General features: G+C 46.8%; 1 protein-coding gene across 1 annotated transcript; it reads left to right on the top strand.

Annotated features, from left to right (window-relative positions):
* Window positions 1–9,884: 9,884 nt before the first annotated feature.
* LOC149340898 ((3R)-3-hydroxyacyl-CoA dehydrogenase-like) lies at window positions 9,885–21,630 on the top strand. Its single transcript, XM_089551358.1, has 3 exons — window positions 9,885–10,047; window positions 14,942–15,135; window positions 20,978–21,630. The coding sequence occupies exons 1-3, from the start codon at window positions 9,897–9,899 to the stop codon at window positions 21,392–21,394; spliced, it is 762 nt and encodes a 253-aa protein (XP_089407484.1). The 5' UTR covers window positions 9,885–9,896; the 3' UTR covers window positions 21,395–21,630.
* The last annotated feature ends 4,215 nt before the right edge of the window (window positions 21,631–25,845 follow it).

The following is a 25,845-nucleotide window of genomic DNA, read 5'->3' on the forward strand; positions in this document are numbered from 1 at the left end:
ATGGCGGCGGTCACGCGCCATTTATTTTGCGCCACTTGAAAAGCGCGATATAAAGGACTATCATGGTCATTGTGATATCAACAATTGCCAGGTGTGCGAGTTGCTATCGCCGCCGCCAAGTTGCTTTCTTTTCGTAGCTGGCCCAAGTTCGCCTGAATAAGCATTTTTAGCTCGAAACCTTGCAGGAACTTCATGAATAATCATTGAATTAGGTGCTGGCTGCGCCCAATTACTCTAATGGCGTATTCCAAGCGGCGAATAGAAGCAGAGGCCTGAATACACGAAGACGCGCAAAAATCACTCTCAGCCAATATAGCTAAGGATTCCAATCCAGATCGCCCTTTGAAGCACCACTTTCGGTTTGCGGGGCAAGAGAACATGCTCCGGATCGCCGATTGAAATACTCAGCAAATGTCGTACCTCTTTCTTCGCACTATCGCACGGCATACGAACCTCTTCGAGGATTTAGAGCAGGCAGATACAACACTGTCTGAGGGAAGTACCTGCTTTTACCGCGAATGTACTCTTTCCTTCAGAAAATGAACACCAATTGCAGCAGTTCGCTCGATATCGTTGCGACCAGCTGTCCAGCTTACCTTCCGATAGCATCAGTTCTCCAATGAGGCAGGGTGCGTTCGAATCGCTTTTTAAGCGGACATTTTTCTCAGATATGTGCGACGTGTGTGCTTACGCAGGTTTCGCCACTTATGAATATGCTGGACGATTTAAATATATCCTCCGCTCTTTGTTGGCAGAACTACTTCAATTATTTTGAATGATGAAGAAGCTGAACGCAACCTTATTTTTTACAATGTAAAGTCAGATGTCTGCTCGTCGACCTGCACTGAATTCGCGTTCTCGCATAAAAATCCATTCATTCGTCATGCCGTTTCGACAGTTGACAGGAGCTTCGAAGAGGGATGAATATCGTAAATGGGCACTGAGAAAATGAACGGAAAGTAGAAGCTGCACTGGACTGATGAGTGCGATCCAATAACGCTATACAAGCGTCTCTTTTAGTGCGAAAGCACACTTCGCTAGCAATCCTGAAGCCCCGACCTTTGACCATTGACCTTTGTTATGAAATGACAGGGATACGTGTGGCTAGGGCAAAGTCACGTGGTGCGGAAGTTTAAAAGAAATTGTGTTGGAGGACAACGCAAAGAAGTTTCTATGTAAGAGTCAAGTGAATTCGAAGGAAAAGTTTAGGCAATGTTTAGGCAATAGTCAAAGCAATTCGAAGCCAAGTGCTTTAGCATGTCATGCACGATTTGGTGGCGTTAAAACTCCGTCATTTTTTCAGCCTGCTTGAGGCCTTGTACGCCCTTATTCCTGCTCTTGGAGTTGGAGCTTCGGGTGCGAATAGACTCGATTATTCGGAGCTGGCATCGAGTCACTTTAAGTGAGAAGAATCCGCAAGCCATAATAAAATATTGTGTGCAAACGAGGTTTTCTTGGCGTGGACGCACATTTTCACTGGAGGGAGCCATAACGATAAGATAATGAGAACGCAGCGCAATTGACATCACTCCAGTCGTCTTCCCTCACAGCGCTTTCCTGCTCCGGCCGTAACGAATGCTCTTTCAAGATGTTTTCGACACTCGATACCAAGGCAATGGAGATGTGCAAATGTGATTTTAAGTGAACTTTGACTGAGGCTGTGCTTAGGATAGGATAACTTAGTCGAAGCTGTAGCTTTAAGAAAATTGAGCATGGCAGTCACGAAGGGACCCCTTGGACATTGATGGCTTTTTCTGTAATAGCTGCAGAGAACCTGCAATAGGTTATCTGCCGGTTATCTGCAATAGGTTATATAATGCACATTCTCCAGGAATAAGAGAATAAAGAATCAGCTTTTTTTTTCTTGTAAGTAACAAGCAGTCAAATCAGCTAGCTTAGATAACCAGGAAACAGAAGTGTTTTTGATGAAGATTGTGGCGTTCTGATATTACATCGATTACGGCGATATAAATGCAGCCGTATAACAATACACAACGCTTGGATCGGCTAACACTCCACCCAAGCAGAATCGTTGAGTCTGCAGCTGGACCTGCGACTTTTTTATTTTCAACCTCCTGAGCAGTCAATAACACCGTACCGGGCTGGTCACTCTCATAAACTCACGTGATTTTAAACAATACCATGACATCATTCTCATATACCTGCCGTTAAGGGAATCCTCATTAGTTTTAGTGGTGAACTGTTAGTGAGCAAGAAATTACATTGACACTTTAGCGCTATGCATGCGATTTGTAGCCGGCGCCACTCAATTGATGTAACTATGCAAATTAGTCGGAACTGAAATACGTGCTTACTGGCGAAAAATAGACTTTTTACGAACCCGCGCTTCAGCGATGCCATTATACACTTATGATATGAACATTATTACACATTTAGCAACCTAACATTGTATGCATGGTTTCAATGTCAAACTGATGCTTCGAACTTACCGAAAACGTTGCGAAAAAAATTATAACTACAGCACAACAATGCAGTATAACACGTACTGTTAGTCTAACTCGCACAGTAGTGTGCTAGTCTGTTAATTTTGGCTCCACGGATACGATGCGCCCACGACGAGTAAGAATAATAACTTTGTGAGCTGCCTGTGAAATGTGAGATGCGACGCCTTCTGCAGCCATAGCGTGGCATATATAGAGTCTCGCCGATGCCACTCGCGCCGCCCGTCACCAGAGCCACCCGATCGCTGAGAGCCGTGTCCTTCATTGTCTCGGTTGAAAAAACAAAACAGTGTACAAAAGCAGGGGTGTCAACCACGCAGCAATCAGTCAGTTTATGCGATGGAGCTCGGCGACCCCGAGCATCTGCGCACGTGCCTGTCAACTGCCACAGATAATATGAAATCTCTTCCAGGCTTCATACATTCGCTCAAAGCACAGGCTTTTATCGAACAATGCTGCCAGCAACCGGCACGCGCCTGCTCTTTTGTGTTTTGAAAAGTCAGAACGAAATGCATGACGTCGATGAAGGAATAAAGGGGGAGGGGGGGGGGGGGGGGGAGGCAGCAGGGAGATGAGGTAGTAAGAAACGTCGCAGGGCAGTGAGAAGATAAGCGAATTGTGGATGTCCTTGCACCTGTGACGTACAGATGAACAACTGCACTCATCCGCTAAGCATGCCCTCATAAGAGATGTTGCAGTGTGAATGTTTTATTATGGCTCACGCGTCACTTCTCATCCAACCTGGGATATCGGCCGAAGCTTTATCTTATCACACACCTCTCCCCTCTTCTAAGCAAGCCACCAGCTGCGTCTACGGCGGGCAGACATGTTGGACCAACACAACATGAGATTTCGCGCGTAATAGAAATTATATACGCTAAATATTGCGGATAAATATCAGGAAAGATTATCCAAATATAATGCGAAACAGCAGTGCCCGCAGTGCCGCGCACTGCCGGAGTGCGCCTTGTGTTCTCTGCCCCGAACAAATTGTCCCATTTGTGCACGTTGACGTTTCCTGATATATTCAAAAGATATGAAGGTTGCTGGACAGAAATGCATGGTTTCACTGGCGTAAACGAGGGAAGTGTGTGCGTTAGTCTTTACTTCTTCTGATTTATTTGATTTGTTTCGCAAATTAGTGTTTAGAAATTCACTTTAAGGTGCGTTTTCATTCCATGGCTTCTACACTGCTACACTTCTACACCTCTACGCTGTTACTTTTTCTTGCGCCGATAACATTGCACATTGTACGCATTGCTATAAACACGACTGTTTATGCATTAATTGCTGGCACATCAACTTCTTTTGCCGCCGAACTTTTTATCTTTTGCTGGCCTTTGAGACGCGAGCAGATCGCGGCGCTGTTGTTTCTGCCTGAAGGCCTGCTTCTCAGTTCGGCCTTTTATTTTCGACCCTCACAACAATGCAGAGCCTGACCGCTTACGAGGATGCAACAACACAATATTTGCTTTTCGCTTTTTTTCGTCCATACTTTATTGGCTTCAAACCAGGCAAAACTCCTCTGGTCCGGGCTTCCTCTTTTCTTTTTCTTTTTCCTTCTAAGAGGACCAGTGAAAGTTTGCCACGCAGGCGCCTCCTGCCTGCGTCTAAGAATCTAAGAATAAATCTAAGAATAATTCAACCTTAAATAATTTCTTTCCTCAACCCGCGATACAGCAGTGGTGCGAGAAGGAGCCGTCCTGTAAGCTTCACCAGTCTATCTTTTTATCTCTCTTCACTTGTACAAGTGTGCGTTGTATGCACCTGGGGTCACACTATAGGCACAAGGAGATTGAAGCAGAGGATTGAAAATCGATTTTAGATATATTTAATAAAGTAGTCATACTGCTGAATGTCACTTACGGGACATGTTGATGTTGGGCTCGTCTTCGCTGGGACTGCGTCGGTGTGGTGTGGCACGGGTTCGAAGAAAAGTTGACTGCCTTCTGTGGCCAGGCTAGGGGCTTCCTTGCCGTTGCGCTGCCTTCGTTTTCTCCTGGGCGTGAATTCTCGCTAAGCTTCCAGGTGTGGGTACGCGTTGGCAGATGCCGATCTCGAGCGACGGCAAAACCCAGGGCTCCCAGGTCGTAGCGCAGCACCAGTCTTCTTCTTGCTCTTTCTGACTATCTCATCCGCTAGCTTCGAAAGCTCACTTCGTTCCCACCGTCGGCTCCCTCTTTAATAACCTCGGTGAGCTCGCCGCCTTACCTTCGCCCCACCCGCTGCCTTTGTCGCCTCTCCTTTGTAACCGATGGGCTCTTAATAACGAGGCCACATGGGCCCTACACTCAAGGAGTAGTCGGCGGCATATCTCGGCAAAATCACGAGTGCTCACTCAGGTTCACTCAAAAAAAGTTTGGTCAACCTACGGGCTCACTAGAGACCTGGGCTCTCTCGAGCTCATGAACTCAAGTTCATTTAGGATTACAACTCACTTGGGCTCACTCAAACTCACTAGTCATCACGGGTCAACCCCTCATAACGACTCACGACTCACTCAGACTCACGACTCATCTGGGCTCACTCACTGATTTCAACTCACGACTCATTTGGTCTCACTCAATCATTTCCACTCACGACTCATCTGAACTCACGACTCATAAGGGCTCACTCATTTCGATTCATGACTCTTGTGGACTCACTCACTCATTTCGACACACGACTCATCTGGGCTCACTCATTTCGACTCATGACTCACCTGGGCTCATCTAAGCGTAATAAGTATTACGAGTGCACAGGAAACTCGACCGACTGACAACGATTCATCATAACCTGCATGCGAGCCCGGAATCACCACGACTCAGATCATTTATTTAATTTAATTCAAATACCCTCATGGCCCTGCGGGCATTATTGAGGGGAGTGGAACAAGCACAGATAACAAAAAATAAATACAATAACGGGTTACAGGACTACATATTGTTCACTGCACTGAGTTATTACAAATTTCAGCAATTCATGAAAACCTAGACGAAGAAGAAAACAAAACAAGAAAAGAGAACAAAAACCAATAAAAAAAATTACAAATCAGCAAAACAGAGTTCATGTGGCACTACTAACCGAAAGGCACGCATGTCATGAGCAAGAAAAGCAGGCACTCAACTTTTTCTTAAAATCCTCGAGATCGTCGGTGTGCCACATCTGCTGGCAAGTGATTCCACTCGGATGATGTAGTTGGAATGAAAGAATTTTGGCCAGCGGTAGTGTGACAAGGTGGAACGCCCACTTTGCGTGGGTGGCCAATGCGCGATGAAACATAGGTGGGTGGAATGAGCAAAGCGTTTTTCAAAACAGGATTGAAATTGTAGATCTTAAAAAAAAAGACAGAGTCGTGAAATTTTTCGGCGCAGTGAACGTAATGGTAGTGACAATGTGCTTTTCATTTGTGTGACAATTGATGTACTGCCATAGTCCTGAAGGATAAAACGAGCGGCACGGTTCTGAACAGCTTCCAAAACAGATATAAGTGACTTAGCTAGGGTCCCATATCGACGCGGCGTATTCAAGATTCGAACGAACCAGTGTTTTATACAGAAGGAGTTTGGCTCAAGTGGGTGCATTATAAAAGTTTCTTGTTATGTAACCGAGCATGCGGTTAGCGTTTCCAGTAATGTAGGTGATATGCTGGTTCCAGGATAAGTTTGATGTGAGATGTACACCGAGGTATTTATACGAGGTAACCGGGGCTAACGAAGCACTGTTGATGCTGTAAGAGGCTGGTGGCGAGACGCATTGACGTGAAAAGCGTATGGCTTTGCATTTTGATGTGTTTAAAACCATTTTTCATTTAATGCACCTGTCAGTAATACAAAATCTGCTTGCAATAAGTTGACATCATTAGTGTTTTTAATTTCATGGTACAGTACGCAATCATCTGCAAAAAGTTTGATCGAGAATTTTATATTGTTAGGCAGATCATTAGTGTACACAAGGAATAACAAGGGTCCGAGTACCGATCCTTGTGGTACCACAGACGTAACCGGCATAGAAGAGGATTAAAGACCGTTAACGTAGACAAACTGCGAGCGATTAGTTAAAAAACAACGAATCTATGCTGGAGCATTTGGGTCGATATGAAGATGAGCAAGCTTATACAACAGCAGACTATGGGACATTTTATCGAAAGCCCTGCAAAAATCTAAACAAAAATGACGTCGACCTCTGAACCTTCATCAAGAATCGAATGAATTTCGTTGCTGAAGGATAATGACTGTGTTTCACAGGAAAACTGCTTCCTGGAACCATGTTGTGTAGGTGTGAAAAACGAAAATGATTAAAAAAACTAGCTAACTGAGAAAAAAATATATGCTCCATAATTTTACAGAAAATGGAAGTTAATGATATTGGACGATAATTAAGGGGTGAATGTCTGTCGCCAGATTTATGGAGTGGAATCACTTTAGCCAGTTTCCATTCGTGTGGTATATCTCCTGTTTGAAGCGATTGTTCACATATCTTCAGTAAAAAAATTGCGGAGTACACTTTAGTATTCTTCAGGACTTTGGTGTTAATGTTATCAGGACCGCAAGAAGAGGAGATTTTCAAATTGTTAATTATGTTAATAATTCCGTCATAACTAAACCTCACAGGGTCCATTGGAAAGCTTATGTTCCATGCATAGTCTCTACTATCACTGATGTCAGTTACGGTACTTGAAAACGCTGCACTAAAGGTCTCATTAAAGATGCCAGCGATGTCAGTGCTTGGAATTGGGTTTGATAGAGAGTCAACGAGGGATAAAAGTCACTGGTCTCGTTGATTGACACTACTCCAAAATTTTTTTGAATTTCTCGTTAGAAGCGTCGGCAACGTCACATTAAAGTAGTAGTGCTTCGATTCCTTCAAAGACTTCTTGTAACTGTTAACAATTTTTTGGAGTGCTGATCAGTGCCCACGCTTTCCAGAAGACTTAGCTTCATCATGATTTTAATGTGAGTACGAACTTCCTCACAACTCAGATCTTGATCTAAATGTCAGTCCGAACTCACTCACAATTCAGATCATGATCGAATGTGAGTGCGAACTCACTCATGACTTAGATCAAGATCTGAACGTGAGTCCGCACGCACTCACGACCCAGATCACGATCTGAAGTGAGCGTGAGTGAGCACAGGTGAGTCCACTCATTCTGGGAAGCGTTCCGCGAGACCAAGACGCCAGGCTAGCGGGATCAGACGCCTCCATGAAACATCATTGACCCGGGTCTTGCGCCGATACACGTGCACAGACCGTCACGGTGTCAGACCCTCTGGCGTCTAAGTCCGCAAATCTGGTGCAATGCCTCGCTGAATTCCTGCGGTGTTACCACCGGATGTGTTCGTGATGGAAAACAATTGAAGTTGAGGATATCTCGAGCCTGGACGATCCGTGCCTGAGCACGTCTTCACCTGATAGCCAAAGCATCGTTATGGCATATCCCTACATTATTATGATCGTAGCCTTTGAAAGAATTTACGAGCAGCGTTTTTGCTCAACTTTTCCACGTTTTCTTTTTCATAGCGGTTTCGACGTGCGCGTGTAGCGCTGATAAACGAACAAGAAGGAAAATATACGTTTCTGGTCCGCGTGTTATGCAATGTTTTAGGGTTAACAGCCGTTGACAAAAAATGAACCAACTCGACGAGAGAAACAAGCGCTAAACCGCGTATATTAAGAGGAAGGGGGGGGGGGGGGGGGGGGGGTATCAGTGCTCTTCTTTTTCTTTTTTTTTCTTTGAGCGTTGCTAATGTTTCCTAGGGTATGTATACAAAGGGGTGCATGTTTCGAAGTGTTATTTGGAAGGAAACCCCGTGTCCTTTATTGCATGAGCTTTTCCCGTGTCACAATTTCCGACTCTCACCACGCTATGCTGAACCGTGTGCCTAAGGTCGACAGCAAGCACGGAGCGATTACTGTCTTTGCAGGTCAAGTACGCATAGCCTATTATTGAGGTATATGCGCATATATTGAGCATATCCCACTCCATACTGCAGCAAGATGGAGAAGACCATTTTCTCAACATTTAGGACACAAAAGGTTTTTTTGCGTTTCTCGGTTATGTTTAATTTGTAACGAAACTCGGGTCTCAGCTCACAGTTTGGATCAGACGCGCTTGTAACGGGCTGGTAATACCAGATGGTTCAGGAAAGCCCCCAGTAATTTTTAGAAAAAGATATTTTCTGCCGCAAAACGATGGCTTTTGCGACATAGTGATATAACAGTTGTGGCGGACATCAGAAAAAGGGCGAATAATTTTAACTGTAGTAAGCTGTTAACTGTAGCAGGAAAAAGAGGAATCATTTTAACTGTAAACTAATTTCTAGTACCATACATTACATTCTTGGAATAAGCGATTTGTAGTTGGCCTATACCAATAATTACATCAGGTTTTAGAATTTCAAAAGCGCGATTACGCTCGGCCCTCGGCCACAACGAATTATTTTAAATCCTGCGAGTTCTATGAAAGTAGAGCCGGTTCTGTGAGCGCCCAGACACACCCACAAGCAGACGTCACACGGCTACGCGTGCCATTAGGCATTTCACTCCTTTCTCGCACTGCGGCAACACCACCTCCCAGCCCTGGAGATTTTGTGCGGGGAAATGGAGTAGTGACTCAAAAATTAAGGCACGAGCAGCGGCCAGCAATGTTTTGCGCCAGAAAGTGGCAGTTAAGTCACGTGACACGTCCGCCGCTAAGGGACGTGCGGATGACCAAACTTCGTTGCGCAACAGCGGCGAGCGCAATAATTTTTCCGAAATACTAAGAACTGATGCGTATATTACTAGCGGCCACGTGAAGATGTCTAATTGCAACCATGGGCCTCACTGCAATAGTTAAAACTTTAGCTGTTAGAAATAACGGAACATGTACACAGTCAATGAAATTGTATTGTTTTTTTTTTGTTTTTTTCCCGTCCGATTACTACTGGCATTACTATGCCGAAAAAGCCACCCTCCTACTCTCCGCTTGGTAAGCTTTACTCTCTCTCTCTCTCTCTCTCTATTTAATCATGCTACCGAGGGATGGGCTTGCAGGATGCTCTGAAACAACCGGTAGTATTCCACCTCTCTTCTGTCCACGTCGTCACCCATCGTATCCCTCTTTCTTCTCCTCTGCCGCTTCCCTTTGCAGCGTCCTCTCATGCCTCTCTTACTCTTGACGCACACGGCCTTAAAACCTTTGATCACATTTTTTACGTTCTGCTTATCATCAATCACAACGCTGAAACAGGACGCTGATTGCCGCCTGCATTGTTCGCCAAGTGTGAGCCAGTGCATTACAATACAGCACGGATTTACCGCAATCGATGCAACTCAAAACCGTGTGCATCCGTCGATTGTGCAAACGCGCACGGAGTCGCCGAACTCTGGCACTCGATCTGGCTTTAAATGCTCGCTGATCGGGCCCCGTGTTTTGTTGCTCGCTACGATTCGACCGAGGCTGCAGCGGACATGGCCCTCAGCGGAAGACTGGCTCTGGTGACGGGCGGTGCCAGCGGCATTGGCGAGGCTGTGTGCCACGCCCTGGCGGAAGATGGCGCCACCGTGGTCGTCGCTGACAGGCAGCTCGAGGCTGCCAAAAAAGTGGCCCAGTCCTTACCAGGTTAGTCGATTATTAGTCGCCCTGGTCGTAGCTATCGCTACAGGGTGACTCGGTCACGGCCCGAAATTGTTAGCGGTGGTTGAAACAGAGCAATCGCAAGGTCATCTGAATGTGCTGGAATTTTTCTCTGTCAAAGCGTTGGGGCCATTCCAACCATGGCGTGTCGTTTTGTTATCAATGCGGTACCTCCTACACCTAGCGTTCGTGCGCCTTTCTCTTATTTTTGTTGGAGGGCACCCTGGCCGTCTCTGCGGGCTACAGTGGTGTATTTTGCTAAAGGGTATGTCCTAGATGCGAATACGTTAAGTGCCTTGTGCTGCTCTATAATATTAGTGGCTTACAAAAGCTATACGTAGAAGCGTTAGTCGAACCGATAAAAGCTAATCTTCCCAGTTTTGTTATCTAGTTTGGAAGTGCGTCCTCATGGTATTGTCAGCTCCCGTTTAATACTTTTCAACTCTACGTTGGGGTCACCCTTCGTTCTCGATGAATATCCGCTACCTTCCGAGTTAACGTAATGGTCTCCACTTTTAGTCCCTTGTTTTTTTCAACCATAACGCAGCATGGTAGTTGAAGGGTGTTTAGGATATTCTTGAAGGGTGTTTAGGATATTCTTGGTGGGCAACTGGTTGCATTGTGATGTTTAATTTCTTGATGAAAAGAGCGCAAAATCCGCAAGGACAAAACTGGAAGAATGCGCCACATGGGCTACTCACGCCTTTTTTTTTATGCAAGAAGGGACGTAAACATATGCAGAGACAGACCACAAAATACAAAAACTGACACCTGTGAAACGTACCTCATTGCCATAGCAAAAAAGAAAAATGAACGGGCGAGATTGAGAAGCAGTGAGAAAGCTTTCTTGTGCGTCCAAGACCACGCAGGTCATTGGGTCAATAGGTGGGCTGAGGCTGCAGCTGGGCATGGTGTGGTAGTTACCCAACGCAAGACTGAGGCCGTTTCTGTAAAGGCGATTTCACCACTGGTTGTAATAGCGACCAAAGGGCGACTAATGCAGTAGCTGCTTGGCTTCACAATACCCCTGCCACCAACGCCTCGAAAGATTTGAGATGTTATCAGAGACGGGAACACACCCTTATACTCACTGCAGTTCGCGGAAAAAGGAGAGCTTTTGACAGCTTTCATGGCATTAATGTGCTTTGTTCTTACACTTCTTCTTAGACTCTGCACTTCTAACGCTTTCTTTTATCGATTTTACTTTCCTTACGGTAGCCGTCGCAACAAGCCACTTATACTAAAGCATTGAAGTACGCTTTATGTTGCACTTTGCTCTCCTACCTTTTCTTTTATCGCTTTCATTTCCTTTCGAAAGCCGTCCGAACAAGGCCACTTATACTGTGGGGCAGTCAAGGCGACGTCTACATCCCACCTACTAGCGTTACGTTTTATCCTCTGAGACATCCACTGCATGTAGCGGATTATGCCTCAGCCACCTTTATCGACCTGAAAATCTTCTCTCATGCACTTGAAAACATCGTAATGGAAAATCTCGAGGCGTGTAAATGGTCGGCCTGGTTTTGAAAGCCTAGCTCCTGAGCATGGACGCAACTTAGTGACAAGGCACGTTTAAAAGAAGAAAAAGGGACATAATTCTTCACCGTTCAATACTGCGCGGAGCAAAAATCAAGCAGCGTTTTTTTTTTCTGTGTAGAGACAGGCGCCAGCAAACATGACCCGACAAAAAAAAAACTCATCAAGTTCAAGTTCAAGAACTACAGGTGCAAGCATCAAAGCTCACTATGAAGTTGGCAGCTTGTTACTGGTCAAGTGTGGCATATCAAATGCCTGCCTCCGGCGACGATGTCTATATCGGGCAGTATAGTCGCTGTTCAAATCATCGGCTCATAGAACACAATAATGCCACGAAAATAGGAAAGGACTCTCATCTTTCCGTTAGCCAAATGACTGTGAGTATGTTCTCATGTCTGATAACACCACTGATCTTAGAATGCAGCGGAACCCATCCATCAAGGAAGGGATTCAGGCCGTGCTTAATGCGAGAACAATTCGCGACTGTATTAGTTACCCCGCTGTAATTCTCATCAATGGTGGAATTGTATCTTTAGGTGCGGCCTAATTCTGATCTCATGACGTCATTTGTGCGTGCTTTGGCTTTTTTGTTCTTTGGACATGGTACCTCTCGCGGCTGCGCAGTTGCGTATATTTAGTTCTGCCTCTGTGCATACAAACCTAGACGTCTTCATTTAAGTTTTAATTACGAATGGCGCGTATGCGATTTTATGCCTGTTTCGATCTTGTTACTTTCCGTGGTTTTCACCATGGAATCATACCTACTCACCCAACACTTTACATTAAATCTGCTTTCTTAGTTCTCCGACGTCAAGCCCCAGAGGCTGTGCTGCCAGCATGAATCTGCTGCTGAGTTGACCTACTCATCAAGTTGGTTCATTAGTATACTTCAAGGGAGCAAATCTTCGGTAGATACAATGCGGAAACAGGTCTTGAAGGGAAATGCGGTAGTGTAGACTCTTAAAAAAAAGACTAAGTGCGGTCAATAAACCGAATGTATTTCCGAAGAAAATGAATGGCATCAATAGACGGCCTAAACAGGAAAAACTTAAGGGTTATTATCTGTGTTGTTAGTTTAGCGTTCACTTGCGTGCTGCGAAAATGGGATAACGAGCGAGGATTAATCAATGCGAATCGGGGCGGGCACACAATTCGGAGGGCTGGCTGCTAAGATTGTGAACTAAACCGGGCATTGGGTCCAGCAGCAGCTCTGGCCATGCAGCGAAAGGTTGGAGACCCTGCCCAGAGAACCTAAAACCAGCCATGCAAATGTGGGACGCACTCGAAATCAGCGCCGTAAAAACGAACAAGCAGCATGGACATGCCGGTCACGACGATAAGTGCGAGCCTTTGTCTTCGAAGTGGTTGCGACAACCAGCACGCAAAAGGTCTGTCAAATGCGCGCCAAAACTGGGTCACAAGCACGTCACAAGCAAGTTAAAGGTGCTTCTGGCCCAAAAATGGGTCACAAGCACGTCACAACCACATTACAGGTGCTTCTGGCGTGCTTGTGACCCACTTTTGGCGCGTGTTTGACATATTTGTTGAGAACTGGTTGACGCAACGCCTTCAAAGACAAAGGCTCGCACTTATCGTCGTGACCGGCACGTCCATGCTGCTTGTTCGTTTTTACGCGTCGGCGCATCGCTGTACCCGCCTGTGCGTGGCAGCTCAGGATTATTGAACTTTTTTTCATGTTTCATCTCTGGCTACATTTCTCTTGCTTTGATGAGTGCTCTTTGAAACCTCAACAGCATTTACTTTTTCAATATTACATCTATATCAGTCATTTTACCCGGTAGGCTGGGACTTTACCGAACGCTTGCTTACTTTGCATACTGACTTTGTTTTCCTCCTACTCCCTTTCGGCCTTCATCTTCTTAACCGCCCCACTACGAATGTCCTCTCGGCTCCGTCACGGAAACCCGATAGCACGCATCAGTGGCCACACGACTGCTTACAACTCATTCTTTCCAAACGAAATAGCACTCTGGAATTCACTGCCTAACGACATCGCCACATGCACTGTTCACAAAACATTCCGCGAGAAAATAAAAATTCATCGCTCATAGATTTTGAACACTTCAGCGCACTTTGTAGCGAATACTGTTTATTTTGTCTTTCAAGAGTGGTGTATATCACCTGCAGTTGAACCTTGACATGATTAGAGCCCTTGTTGTGTGAGTTTGTATGTTTGATTTTCTGTTCGTTATGCAAGTTCGCATCGCCTTTCGTCGTTGCAAACCAATATGTCCCCCCTTATGTGATGCCTTCGGGACTTTAAGGAAACAATAAATGAAATCAAATCAAATCTTTATATCCCCTCAACCCTATCCCCCAGTGGAGAGTATATACCAAACTGGTTGTTCTTCCGGCTAATCTACCTGCCTTTCCTTCTCTTCCTTTTCCCCGCTGTTATTTCGTAGATGTGTGTTTTGTATTTTCATCCATAAAACCAAACAGAAAGCATAAACCCCAATTAAGACCTTCATTTCCTGCTTACTGACCCGCCGCGGCGGCTCAGTGGTTACGGCGCTCGGCTGCTGGCCCGAAAGACGCGGGTTCGACCCCGGCCGCTGAATTTCGATGGAGGCGAAATTCTAGAGGTCCTTGTACTGTGCGATGTCAGTGCACGTTAATGAACCCCGGGTGGTAAAAATTTCCGGAGCACTTCACTACGGCGTCCTTCATAGCCTGAGTCACTTTGGGACATTAAACACCAAAAAATCTAACCAATTTCCTGCTTACCAGGCGCGGAACTGAATTTGAAATTGAATCATGTGCCGAATGCAAGAGTTGTTTTTCCAATTCAAGCTTTTCTCTAACCCACTACTGTTGCATTTGCGCACACATGTTTATTTATTTATTTATTATTAGTACCTCAAATGCCCCTTGGTGTGGGGTATTACATGAGGGATGGGCATAATGTTCAAGTGAAGAGTGGTTCGATGGCAGTCTTGAAGGAATGTGGGTCGGAGTGGCGCACAGCGTCGACAGGCAGTTTGTTCCAGTCCCGAGCGGTCTGAACAAAAAACGAACGAAGATGTGCTGTGGTCTGTGCTGGGGGCGGATAGACGGCTTTAGGATGGCTGGTGCGGCTTGACTGTCGATGAAGTGGTAAGATTGCTGAAACATTAAGTGGCGTATGGTAGAATTTGTGAAAAAGGCACAGCCTGAAGATGCAGCGTCGCTTTTCAAGATTAGTAAGATTAGCCCGTGATTTGAGTGCAGTGACACTGGAATGATAGGAGTAGTCTGAGAAAATAAACCTTGCAGCGCGATTTTGTAGAGCTTCGAGGGTGTTAGAAAGATTAGCTTGATGGGGCCCCGGACTCTCGCACAGGAGACGTTCAGCATTTGGCCGAATACGTGGACGTCGGCGACTCTTCCTCCGTACAGCAACTCTTCGCCGCCGTAAGGAGCGTATCCACATTGCCTCTCAGCATCGTCGTCAACAGCGCCGGCATTCATCGAGCGGCGCCTATAGTCGACTGCCCAGATGAGACGTTCGACGATATCTTAAGGATCAACCTCAAGGTAAGAGTGAAAGAATAATAATAGCCATAGTATGCCTGATGCCTTGTGCATAGTGGCTGACGCTAGGTTTTGTCTGTTACCGCATGACCTCCTTCACCCCGCGACGTCACGGAGATGCGGTGGCGCTGATGTCAGTAGCGACTTTCGCGTGGTAGGCAAAACAGGTTCCGCCTGGCCGTGCCTACCGCAGCTGCTGCAACTACCGGCGGCTGCATATCGTGGCTGCGCACTGCAGAAGCAGCATGTACTGACCAGCTGCGTCGCTGTTGGATCCGCGTAGCCTCATAAAACGGAAAATTAGATTAGCCTTAATAGGTTTCTCGGAAATAAATGCCGCATTAGGAAATTAGCCGTGGTAGTAAAAGCGCGAAGTCTAGGTGTCGACCGGCGCTGCCAGTCAACGTACTTCATATAGCACAGAAATTGCCGCGCTCATTCACCTGAACAACCGCATGGTACGCTTAAAATTGCGCAAGGAAAAGAAAAAGCATGCATGTAGCTGCGAACGTAGGGTATTTATCACCCTGAGCTGGTGTGCACGGGCGCCGGCATGGTCACTCTCCACCGAGGAGTGCGTTATTTTGTTGATAGCGCAGCATGTTATGACGTGTGCAGAAGTTATACGAACGTGTAATGACGCATTTTAGGGCATTTAATATATACTTCAAAATATTTCTTAAGATGAACGACATAATTATTTGATTGTAGTAGAAAAGTCTGGTAAGTTGTGACAATCTTGCGCGGTCGCGTTGGCATGCTTCGAACAACGTACTTTCATTGCATCCCGCATGTGTCATAAGCTGCTTCAGGAAGTAGTACATGATCGCGAAGGCTGTTTGGAAAGAAGCAACCGCAGGCGGGCTACCAACAGAGGCACGTAGCGAGAATGACAGCGGATGAGGCAATGAAAAGTGTTTTCTTTATTGATGCTTGAGATATGTAAACAAATTTGGTGCAAATATGAAATTGCTCTGCTAATTTCAGCAATGCGCTTTATTTTCAGCTATACCTAGTATAGTTCTTTGATAATTATAATTAACACCCTCGTCAAGTCACCACTGGTCTTGAATAATTAAGTAGAAAATGCGGAAATTTTTTATGCCAGCACGTTGCCAACGCCCTATTCTCTATGATGGCGGTATTACTTCTTTTTTTTTAGATTCGCAGTACCTTTCTTATCAAAAATTACTACCATACTACTGCTCCTGTAGCAAAAAAAAAAAAGTCGAGAGATTTATTGCACTCCTCAATGTCTCTGGAATCGTTCGCGACAAATAGAATCATTCTATTTCCATTCGTTACAAATTTACGAAGGGGTGAGTGATGCCAATCAGAAAATGTGGTAGATCACAAAACAAACCTTTTTTAAGTTTTTTTCCCTCGTTTATGGCCTCTTCGCTTTCGTTTTGATCAAAGAAATGCCGCACTGAAATCAACGAAACCTCTGATCCCTCTTGTGCGTAGTGATACTACCATTGTGGTGCTCCGTCGTCGGAAACCGGCAGGATTCGCGACGTGCCAGGACCATCAGGAACGCCATTACCTCAAAATTTTTGACGACCACAGATCTAAAAACCGTAATTTTATGAATTTATACTGAATATTTTGCTATAATTTTTAGTAACCAAACAGAAGACCCAGGGCTGGAAGAAATATAATTTCAGGAATCCAAACTTTTCACCAAATCGACCAGTTTAAGAAGGGGAGAAGTCAGCCTGGTGGTGCCTGATCTGACGGCTAAAAAGAGCGGCTACGCGAGATAGATGAGATCGGGACACGATCGACGCTGTCCCCACTTTTCGCACTGTGCGACACGTGTGTCAACAGACGATGAGCGCACGTCGGCGCTGCCGAAAAAACGCCAGTGCTTCCCTCAGCACTGTCCCGAGGTAAAATCATTCTTGCTAGTTCAGTGTCAAAAACTTATCATTTTATTGAATGACTGGGGTAGAAACGAAACCAACTGCAGCGCTTTCTAGCCATAATACAATACACACCATGTCGAAATACGCCGTACATGGCCAGCGCGAGCCCGTGTACTTCGAGGAATACTAAGTTGAAAGCATCAACCGTTGTTATGATTCTCGGAAACACAAAACGCGCATACAAGCCTTGAAAACCGGCACTGCACCACCTCAACTCGACGCCACTCTCTGGCCTCTTGCCTACCGCGAGCCCGTTCGCGACTGCAGCGCCACCTGGGTTGTTTGCAAACATGGAGGAGGTCTATAGGTCGCACATAGGGTGCTATAGTTAACGCATAGATTGACATTGTAAGGTATCGGTAGTGCATGCGGGGTCATAAGGGCCGGTCGTTCTTTCTCAGCACCCCGCCGCTGCCGTCTTCAATGGACCCCCCCCCCCCTTCCCCACCGCGACGGGACGGGACGGGACGGGACGGTGGGGTGCGCTCGAAGCGAAGAATGACATTTCTTGGAACGATGCACGCGCACGAAGGCCACCGCTCTGGTGTCCATCGCCCCGCGGTACCGATTAGCGCCGGCTGGGCAAAAGAGCGGTGGCAGCTTGGGGCTGAAGAGCCGCCACACGACGACACCCCCCCTCCCCTTGTCTTAATCCCTTCGTCTCAACGGATACCAGCCGAGACACAAGCTCGCGACGAAAGTCTGGTTCGAACAGTGCAGAATTCCTGAGGATTAAGCACTGCCAGACGGAACGGCGTCAGGGCGCCGTTGACGAGGGGGGCAATAGAGATGACGAATAGCCAGCGACAGCGCGGCTAGCCGCGAGCAGCGACGACCTGAGCTGGATGACGCGGCTAACCAGGTGTCGGGGAGGCGCCAGCTAGTAAGCCTGGGGAAGGCTAAGTCGCCAAGGAACGCGGGTCCAAGCTCGCAGTGGCAGTTACAGCGGTAACTGACCGTTTAAGCCCGATAATCCCCAATTCCGAGACGACGCCAAGGTCGGGGAGTCATCGGAGGAAACCGATCGCACGTGTTGGCACGAGTGTGTTTTCATGTTTGTTTTTACTTTTATTTTTGCCAGGTAAAGGATGCTTCTACCTCGCACGTGCTGGCACGACTGTGCGTTTGTGTTTGTTTTTTTCTTTTATTTTGATATGGAGAGGGTGGTTTACCTTATAGAAGCCGGAGGGCTGGCCATGCCCTTGAAGAGCCAATCATGTTAAGAGCGTAACATGATTGCAAGCTACCAAATGTGGGCCGGACGTTTAGGGTTTTAAAACCGGGCCCCGGGGCCGGAAAAGGGGTTCTGGGCTAAGGTCAGCTACGCCGAGTAGGGGCCTCCCCTAGTGTTAGCCAGTTCCACCTTTTGTTGTTTTCTCTTTTTGCTGCTTAATGTTTCTCCAGTGCCTAATTTTGTATGCGATGTAAATATCTGTACATAAACTTCAAGTTTCCCTTTATCCCTGCGTCTCAACTCATCGTAAGACCGTCTCTGACGGGGCACCCCTGGGGCGAAGAAAAGCTTCAGACTTCCAGTTAAACAAACCGTCTCTGGCGGGGCACCTCTGGCGCGAGGAAGATAAAGAACTTGTGAGCTTTACTGACATGTTTTTTTTTTATTATACATAGCGTTAGAACTAACGCTCCCAATCTCAGATTTCGCCGATGCTTGTCTGTCCGAAGCCTCTCTCTGTGACCTTGAAGTTGCTCGGGAAGAGCAACCTGGTTCTTAGAAGCCCAACCGGTGGCAGCACCTGTCATAGTTGCGCATCGCTTAACCAATGGGCGAATGCGCCAAGAGTGGTGTGAGTATTCCCAGCGATCTATGAATGTGAAGCAGAGAAAGACCAATCCCGCTTGAAGACGGAGCTTAAGTTCGATTTCTTTGGTGTTTGCCTGAAGCCTGCTTGATATTCAATTTAAATTTCAATTTCAAATTATTCCAGACATAAATACACGATGTGAAGTATGCCCCAGAGGTAAGGCAAAAAGAGTCTCCTGTGTCTCCTGCCCACGCCTTCATCCCTGACGTGACAGTAGGCACGGAATCGCTAAAAGTATGTTAGACGCAATGAAAATTACAAAGCTAACTACACAGGTATGCGCACAAGAATGAACATATATGAACGCAATGGAACAGAATTATTTGTGAAGAAGGTTATACAGTTACTAGTAGTGTTCGTAACAATCATTGCTCAAGTATTTCACAAAGCAAGAATACATCAATTTCGATCACGCCATTTAAACCACAGGAGAAATTAGTGGAAACTTCAAAGGGACATCAGGAGAAAGCTATCATACGTTTGAAAGAAGGAGAAGTAGCTTTACTTGTTTTTAAAACGAGGCATAGTTACGTTTTCTTTGACTAGTGTAAGTAAGTATGGATATGCATTACACGGCGCAATTATTTGATTATCTTCGAAGACCGAACTTCGGACCGAAACAGATCTGAAAATTGGAGTGCTAGGGCACCTAATTCACATTTGGCCAAACCAAGCCGAATCGTTCGCCATTGTTTCAAAATTACGCTGTCCATACTCGGGAGGCAACCAATACGCGAGTCATTGCAAGATCAAGGTGCGTACGGTATTATTTAAGCATAAAAACTGCGCACCTCACACAGAAAAGAAACACACGGCACAATCTCAGTCTCAACTGGCTTAATGCGCTAGCAGCTCCTCTCCTCTTCGGGATTAGCAAGAGGGAGAAATCTACCCTTCTCGAAAGGGGAGTTGTGTACACGTGACCAAAACCTGATGCCTTCGGGCGCCGTCCGGGATGGGGGGCCTTTTGCACGGCATGCACAAAAGCTCCCCCGATTGGCGGTCATTTGTATTTGCCAACTATTGCCAACTAGTGGCAAACAACAACGATTTGCCACTACTGGCGCAGTGGTGCAGCGGTTAAGCTATGCGTCACTTCCTCGGCAGGTGACTGTTTCAAACACAGCCGCCGGTGGGGCTTGTGAGACTTAGGTCGCTCTTCCCGAGCTCCCGTAAGGCTCATGAGCAGCGCCACGGTGGCCAGGTGGAAACTGCATCGCATTTATTTTAAATAATTTAATTATCACGCACCACGGGGGGCACGTAGCTCGCAACCCGGTAGGCAGGCAGGCAGATGCCATGGTGGCCAAGCTGTGATGACCTCGCAAGGTCACGTGACCTCCCTCGACCAATCATTAATTTAACTGCCGCCTGCCACGGTGGTCCGTTTGCTCACTATCCGTTAGGCGGTGGCCTCCTGCCGTTAGAGATGAGAGAGGTCGCGTGTCCTATCTAGACTAATCAGATAAATTTGTGACAGAGGCGGTGAAATTTTTGTGCGACTACAAAGACTTCAACCCAAACGTTATTGCATTAATAAATCCAGCACCGAAGAGCCACGGTTTCCCGGTACATTCGCTGAGCATGCACTAGATATCTTTCTTGTTTTGAGCAGTAACTGATGCAGAATCACAACTCCTGGGTCCTAGATGGTTATATAATATGAGCGTTTGAAGATTGCTAGGCCATAATTAAACAGCCAGTGATGGGAAAATCGGATGTTTATCTGCGCTGGTTGCTGATATATTGACGCCACTGAGCACTAAGCAAAGAGCATACGTTCCCTACGTTATTACTGTTGTTTTCTTGCTGTTTATAAAATGCTGTGTCACGACACTGCTTTTGTTTTCTTCAAACACACCCTTCTGTGAAGCATATGCAATTTAGGCACAGTACGTAAGCTCAGAGCAAATGAGGCCGAACTACCGATTTGCGGCAGCGATAGAAGGCCTACACTGTGCTGGGGCATATACCTGTGCCGTGGTTGACGTGTGCCTAATTAAGTTCACCATAATGGTGACCGAATTGAAAATCTCTCAACTTTCCATGACAGTGCTTCGCATATAAGTGCCATCCGTTGGCTTGTTTCTTTAGGGGACCTTCCTGGTGACCCGAGCCGCCGGGCAAGAAATGCTACGTTCCGGCAAGGCCTTACCCGAAGGTGGCGCAGCCATCGTGAACATCTCCAGCATCGCGGGCAAGAGCGGTTGGTCGAACGCAGGCGCATACGCAGCTTCCAAGGCCGGAGTCATAGCCCTCACTAAGACGGTGGCGCAGGAACTCGCACACTGCGGCATCCGCTGCAACGCCGTACTGCCGGGCTGGACAGAGACACCGATGACGCAGGTTACGAGAGACGAGTACAGGGCCATGATGGTTTCCATGACGCCGCTCAAGAGATCCGCCCAGCCGCGCGAGATCGCTGAAGCCGTCAAGTTCCTCTGCATGCCCACCGCCACTTCCTTCGTCACGGGTGCCGTTATGGAGGTCAGCGGTGGACTATACATGTGATCATGTCGGGACTCGTAACATACGCCTGTGTAATTCTCAACCCCCTCGTGACGAGTGTGGCTCGATGCTGTAAGACCCTCTATGAAGAAGTTGCCAGTTTTGCTCTCAGGAACCGAACTGACCCCATCAAATGCTGCGCGCGTCCGGAGACTTCCAGTCGCTGTGCGTATATAGTTCAATCGCTTGCATTTTTAACAAAACGAAGCTTGCTGCTCAACAAACGGCTGGACTGGCGCACTCAGGGTACCATGATAACAGACGTCGCATCTAGACTTGCCCTTGTGTGCACCAGCGCAGAACTGATATCGTAAGCGTGGACGTCACATATCTCGCCCAATATTCTACCTGCTTTATGGACTCCACAGTTTCAGCTAACGAACCGCATTCCGAGGATCTACCCCAGAGCTCTCATGGCTACTCATGGTCCGCCTTCCCGAGGTGTACTTAACGGAGGGAAGCCACTCACCGCAGCATGTGTTCAATAAACATCTGCTTTCTCATTTGCTTTTGGCTACAGATAAGCGTCAAATATAAGAACAGTCTTTGGCCTTCTATCTTTTTGCCACATCATGAAACACACAGCCAGTCTGTTCACTCTTTTTGGAAAAGACTTCGGAGCACAACACGCACAAATAAAAATTGTACACAGACACAGAAACACCGCATTAGGCAGTTAAGCATAAATCAGATGTCGTCTGACGCGTTTGGAGAAGTGATTGGTAAATATAAAACCAGCGGGACCGAAAAATGTCAAGGAATGATTCACAGACAACTATACCCATTAGAAAGGGTTTTAAATCAGCTAGTTGGCTCACAATTCGTTAGAAATAACTTAATAAAACAAAGAACAAGGCGCACGCAGACTGTGTGCGCCTAGGTTATCTTCGTCGCAAAAAGTTGACTTGGCGCTGCAGGGATTCAAAAATGCAGTTTACTGCAATCAAGTTCTTTTGAAGGCGAAAGTAGCAATATGCAATGTCTGTTCAGCAGGCTCCCAGCAAGAAGCAGATGCGAAACCGGCCAAATGAGAAACATACTGCGACATATTACTAGCGCTAAAATACGCAATGGACAGCGAGCAGAAACACATAGGACAGGCGCTAGAAAGGAACCTCAGGCGCTGCTGACTGCAAACAGTTGCGGCGGCGCAATTAGAAGTAGAGCGAAGAACCAAAATGCCCTCTTTCCGGTTTATTTTGGCACTCTGACTGTAAAACATTTTGTTTGGCGGAAACGCCTTGGTGTTAAGAGGTCGCGTTAAGTGGTCGAGATTACATAGCCCTCGAGGACTTCGTCAGCCCACTCCGCCGCCAGAACTTGCGTTCTGGGCTCAGAGCTAGCCAGCATGGTCTCCCATCGCTCGAGGGAAGGAGCGGTAACTAGATCACCCGGAGGGGGTTCCATTTTGCAATCCCGCAGGATATGATCTTAGTTGTCTCGTTTGCGGCAGTGTTTACAGTTGGGTTTGTATTGATCAGGATAAATATGCGCGAGGACTGATAGGGTGCGTATCGATCTAGGCGACGCCACGTAATCTTTTTGGCATACACTACACCAGGCCAGTGCCGTTCAAATCACGCGCGCTGGCTGGCTGCCACGTAGCTGAAAAAAAAAAGAAAACGAACTCTACTTTGCCGGGAGTTTCTGCAAGAAAACAAGGCCACCCTAGTCAGCACCGCTAACACTATGAACGTAAGCATGAAGACCGAAAAAAAGAATGAAAAAGAACATCCACGTCGGCTTTAGAATACTTGCGCCACCTATGGGTAAAAACGTGTGCTGCTCAAACGTTGCTTCAGAACACCACAGGGCGACGCTAGCTGACGAAGTGTCGTGTCGTGTCGCCTACACTGCCTACACCAACAATAGCACTACGTCTACTACACTGCGTATGGTGCTACTGGATTGCTTGTACCGCTCTATTCGTGTTCACGTTTCCTGCCTGTCTCCTAAGTGGAAGCCTCGTATTAGCAGCAGCCAGCAGGTATCAAGCGAAGCTATGCTGTAGCGTAACCAGAAATTTCTATGCCTGTACGGCGGGAAGTTAAAATGACTGAAATGCGCTGGGCATGTGCACCATGTGCACCTGCTGCAGAGGTGGCCTAACGTCCACACTTTTGGCTTTTGTCATCAACCGTCGACATCGTCCTCATTAGCGACTTTCATTTCGCAATATTTATCGCCCTAGCGTTCACTTAGTATATTTCTTTCTTCTGACTTACTTGGAGCTTTGTCATGCCCTAGCATCTACGTGAACTGTGAACGCACTCACGCACTTTTTTGTTTTTTTCTTAGAGAGAGGTGGTATTACGGGGGAGGGATAGAGTTTGCACTTTTCAGATTAATTTTTTTTTTATTCTAGCCGCTAATACAGCTAATGCGTTCATAATACAAGTGCGTTGGTTATGGGAGTAAATATAGTAGTAAAAATTCCAGCCTCGTTCACCACAGCTACTTGCAGACAATAGATGATGATATTGAGGCCATGGCCTTTCGAAAGGGTGGACATTGCATAGATGCACAGGCCATGCGCATGAAAATAACAGGCGAAATATAAAAGCATTAAACTGCTTTTGCCTCAACAAAAGGAGATATGGGGTTAAAAAGTGCCCAGTCTCATGCCCCGTGGTTAACCCCCAATAACCAAATGATCAACCACAGCGGCTAGCGCCGCTGCACTGACGCGAATTTTTTTTCGAACTGTCACCGACCGCAGCATGGCCCACGTATGTACGTATCGCGACTTCTGCTATCATAGTTTTGTTCTTGCCTGGATCGTCTGCCCTTCCGTGTGTAAAGTTTACTACTATCTGTGATTGCGCAAGATGCTTATTTGCCTTGTTTGACGCACTATATAGAGTGACTTTTGCTTAGATACGTAGATTTAATAGAGACATAAGAGTATCTAAATATCTTGTTGCGAGGTTTTGTATATGCATGCGGTGACTTTGTTTCCAGTGACACTTTTTGTCCTTTATCAAGTTGTATCCTCGCACTTCTAAGGTATATTTTGCAGAACTCCTCGTTTATACAAGTGATCGCTGTTGCGACAAAAATTTCGGTGTGATTACTCGCAATACATGACCGGCAACAGCTGCTGCTGCGCAGTGCACTGAAACAAAGGATAGCGTCATTGAGTTTTTTCCCAGGCCGTTGCATACGTACAAAAATGTTAACGTTCTTGAACGATAAACATTCATTAATATATTTGTCCTCTACTTGCTCATTTCATGGCCTTTAATACGTTTTCATATCAGCGGCATGCATGGCTTTGCTGGTTTCAGACTGAGATAGTTCCAGACTTCGTGTGATATTTTCTTTACTCATTAAATACACAGAAACATGGAAGCATTGGTATCAGTTATGTTGCCGCGATTTTTATGACATATGAATACATTCTTTTATTTAAAAAAAACGCATAATTCACTTGTCTAGACAGTGCGTAGCGTTATCTGATACGCAGTGGCAGTTTCAGTGGCAATGCAGTTGCTATTCTTCTGTTTGATCCCTCGACAAATTCTATGAGGAGCCAAGTGGCCACATGAGTCGTCCCCCCCCCCCCCCCCCTGAACAAAATTTCTGGATACGCCACTGGTGGCAAACGTTGGAAGAGCGCCCGCTCGCGCCGTGTCTCAAAGAGGAGGCTGCTGCATACAGTGTTGTCGTACAGTTATCCCGCTCAGATTTCCTGTTTGAATCTCGTGTTCAGCTCAAGCGTGGATATCGTGCGCAACGTTGTCTTTTTCGTGGTCCTTGGTGTCGTCCGCCTGGGCCCGTTCGTGCTCTTTTTCCTCGCTCACGGGGCGGCCGAACAAGACGCACCGCTTGCGCAGATGCTGCAATCACTCCAGGTCCACCTGACGTACTCCGAGGCGGTGCACTTGTCGACCACCCTCCGGGCCCAGCGGTTTGACTAAACCAGCCGTCAAGCTCGTCATATGCCTCCTTCACGCCTCGCGTGCCTCAAAGGTCGACCCGTGGTCTCGCTGGATGGACTAATTGGAAACGCTGTCGTGGCATCGCGGAGCCAGCTGAGCGTTGGGTTCGCTTCAGCACGCCCGCGTTGCTGCGGCCCAGGAAGTTATGGTATTCGCAAATGGGGGGGCGGGAACGTGCACCATCTTCCACACCTCTCGTACCACGAGGAACCGGTCACACCCGATACGCAATGCCTCCGTAGGAAATTTCCGGCTCGTGTTGCGCTGCGTAGTCCGATTCAAACCCTGGCTCTACGTTTCGATACCAGCAAACTGAGGCCATAGACAGCGACTCTCCACTTAGTAGCTTGGGTAGGCCTACGGTGCTGGTAGACCCGGCGAAGCATGCCACTACGGCCAATTTCTCGGCACTGAGGCAAAACTTAGTCAAAACTGTGACCAGCACTTGCAGTCCTTGCGCTGTGTTCGCCAGCGGTACAATACGGTCCACAAACCCTAGAGCAGGTGAAGATC

This window comes from Amblyomma mixtum, chromosome 6 (genome assembly GCF_055824585.1).
Source record: "Amblyomma mixtum isolate Tamu chromosome 6, ASM5582458v1, whole genome shotgun sequence".
Taxonomy (NCBI): Eukaryota; Metazoa; Arthropoda; class Arachnida; order Ixodida; family Ixodidae; genus Amblyomma; species Amblyomma mixtum.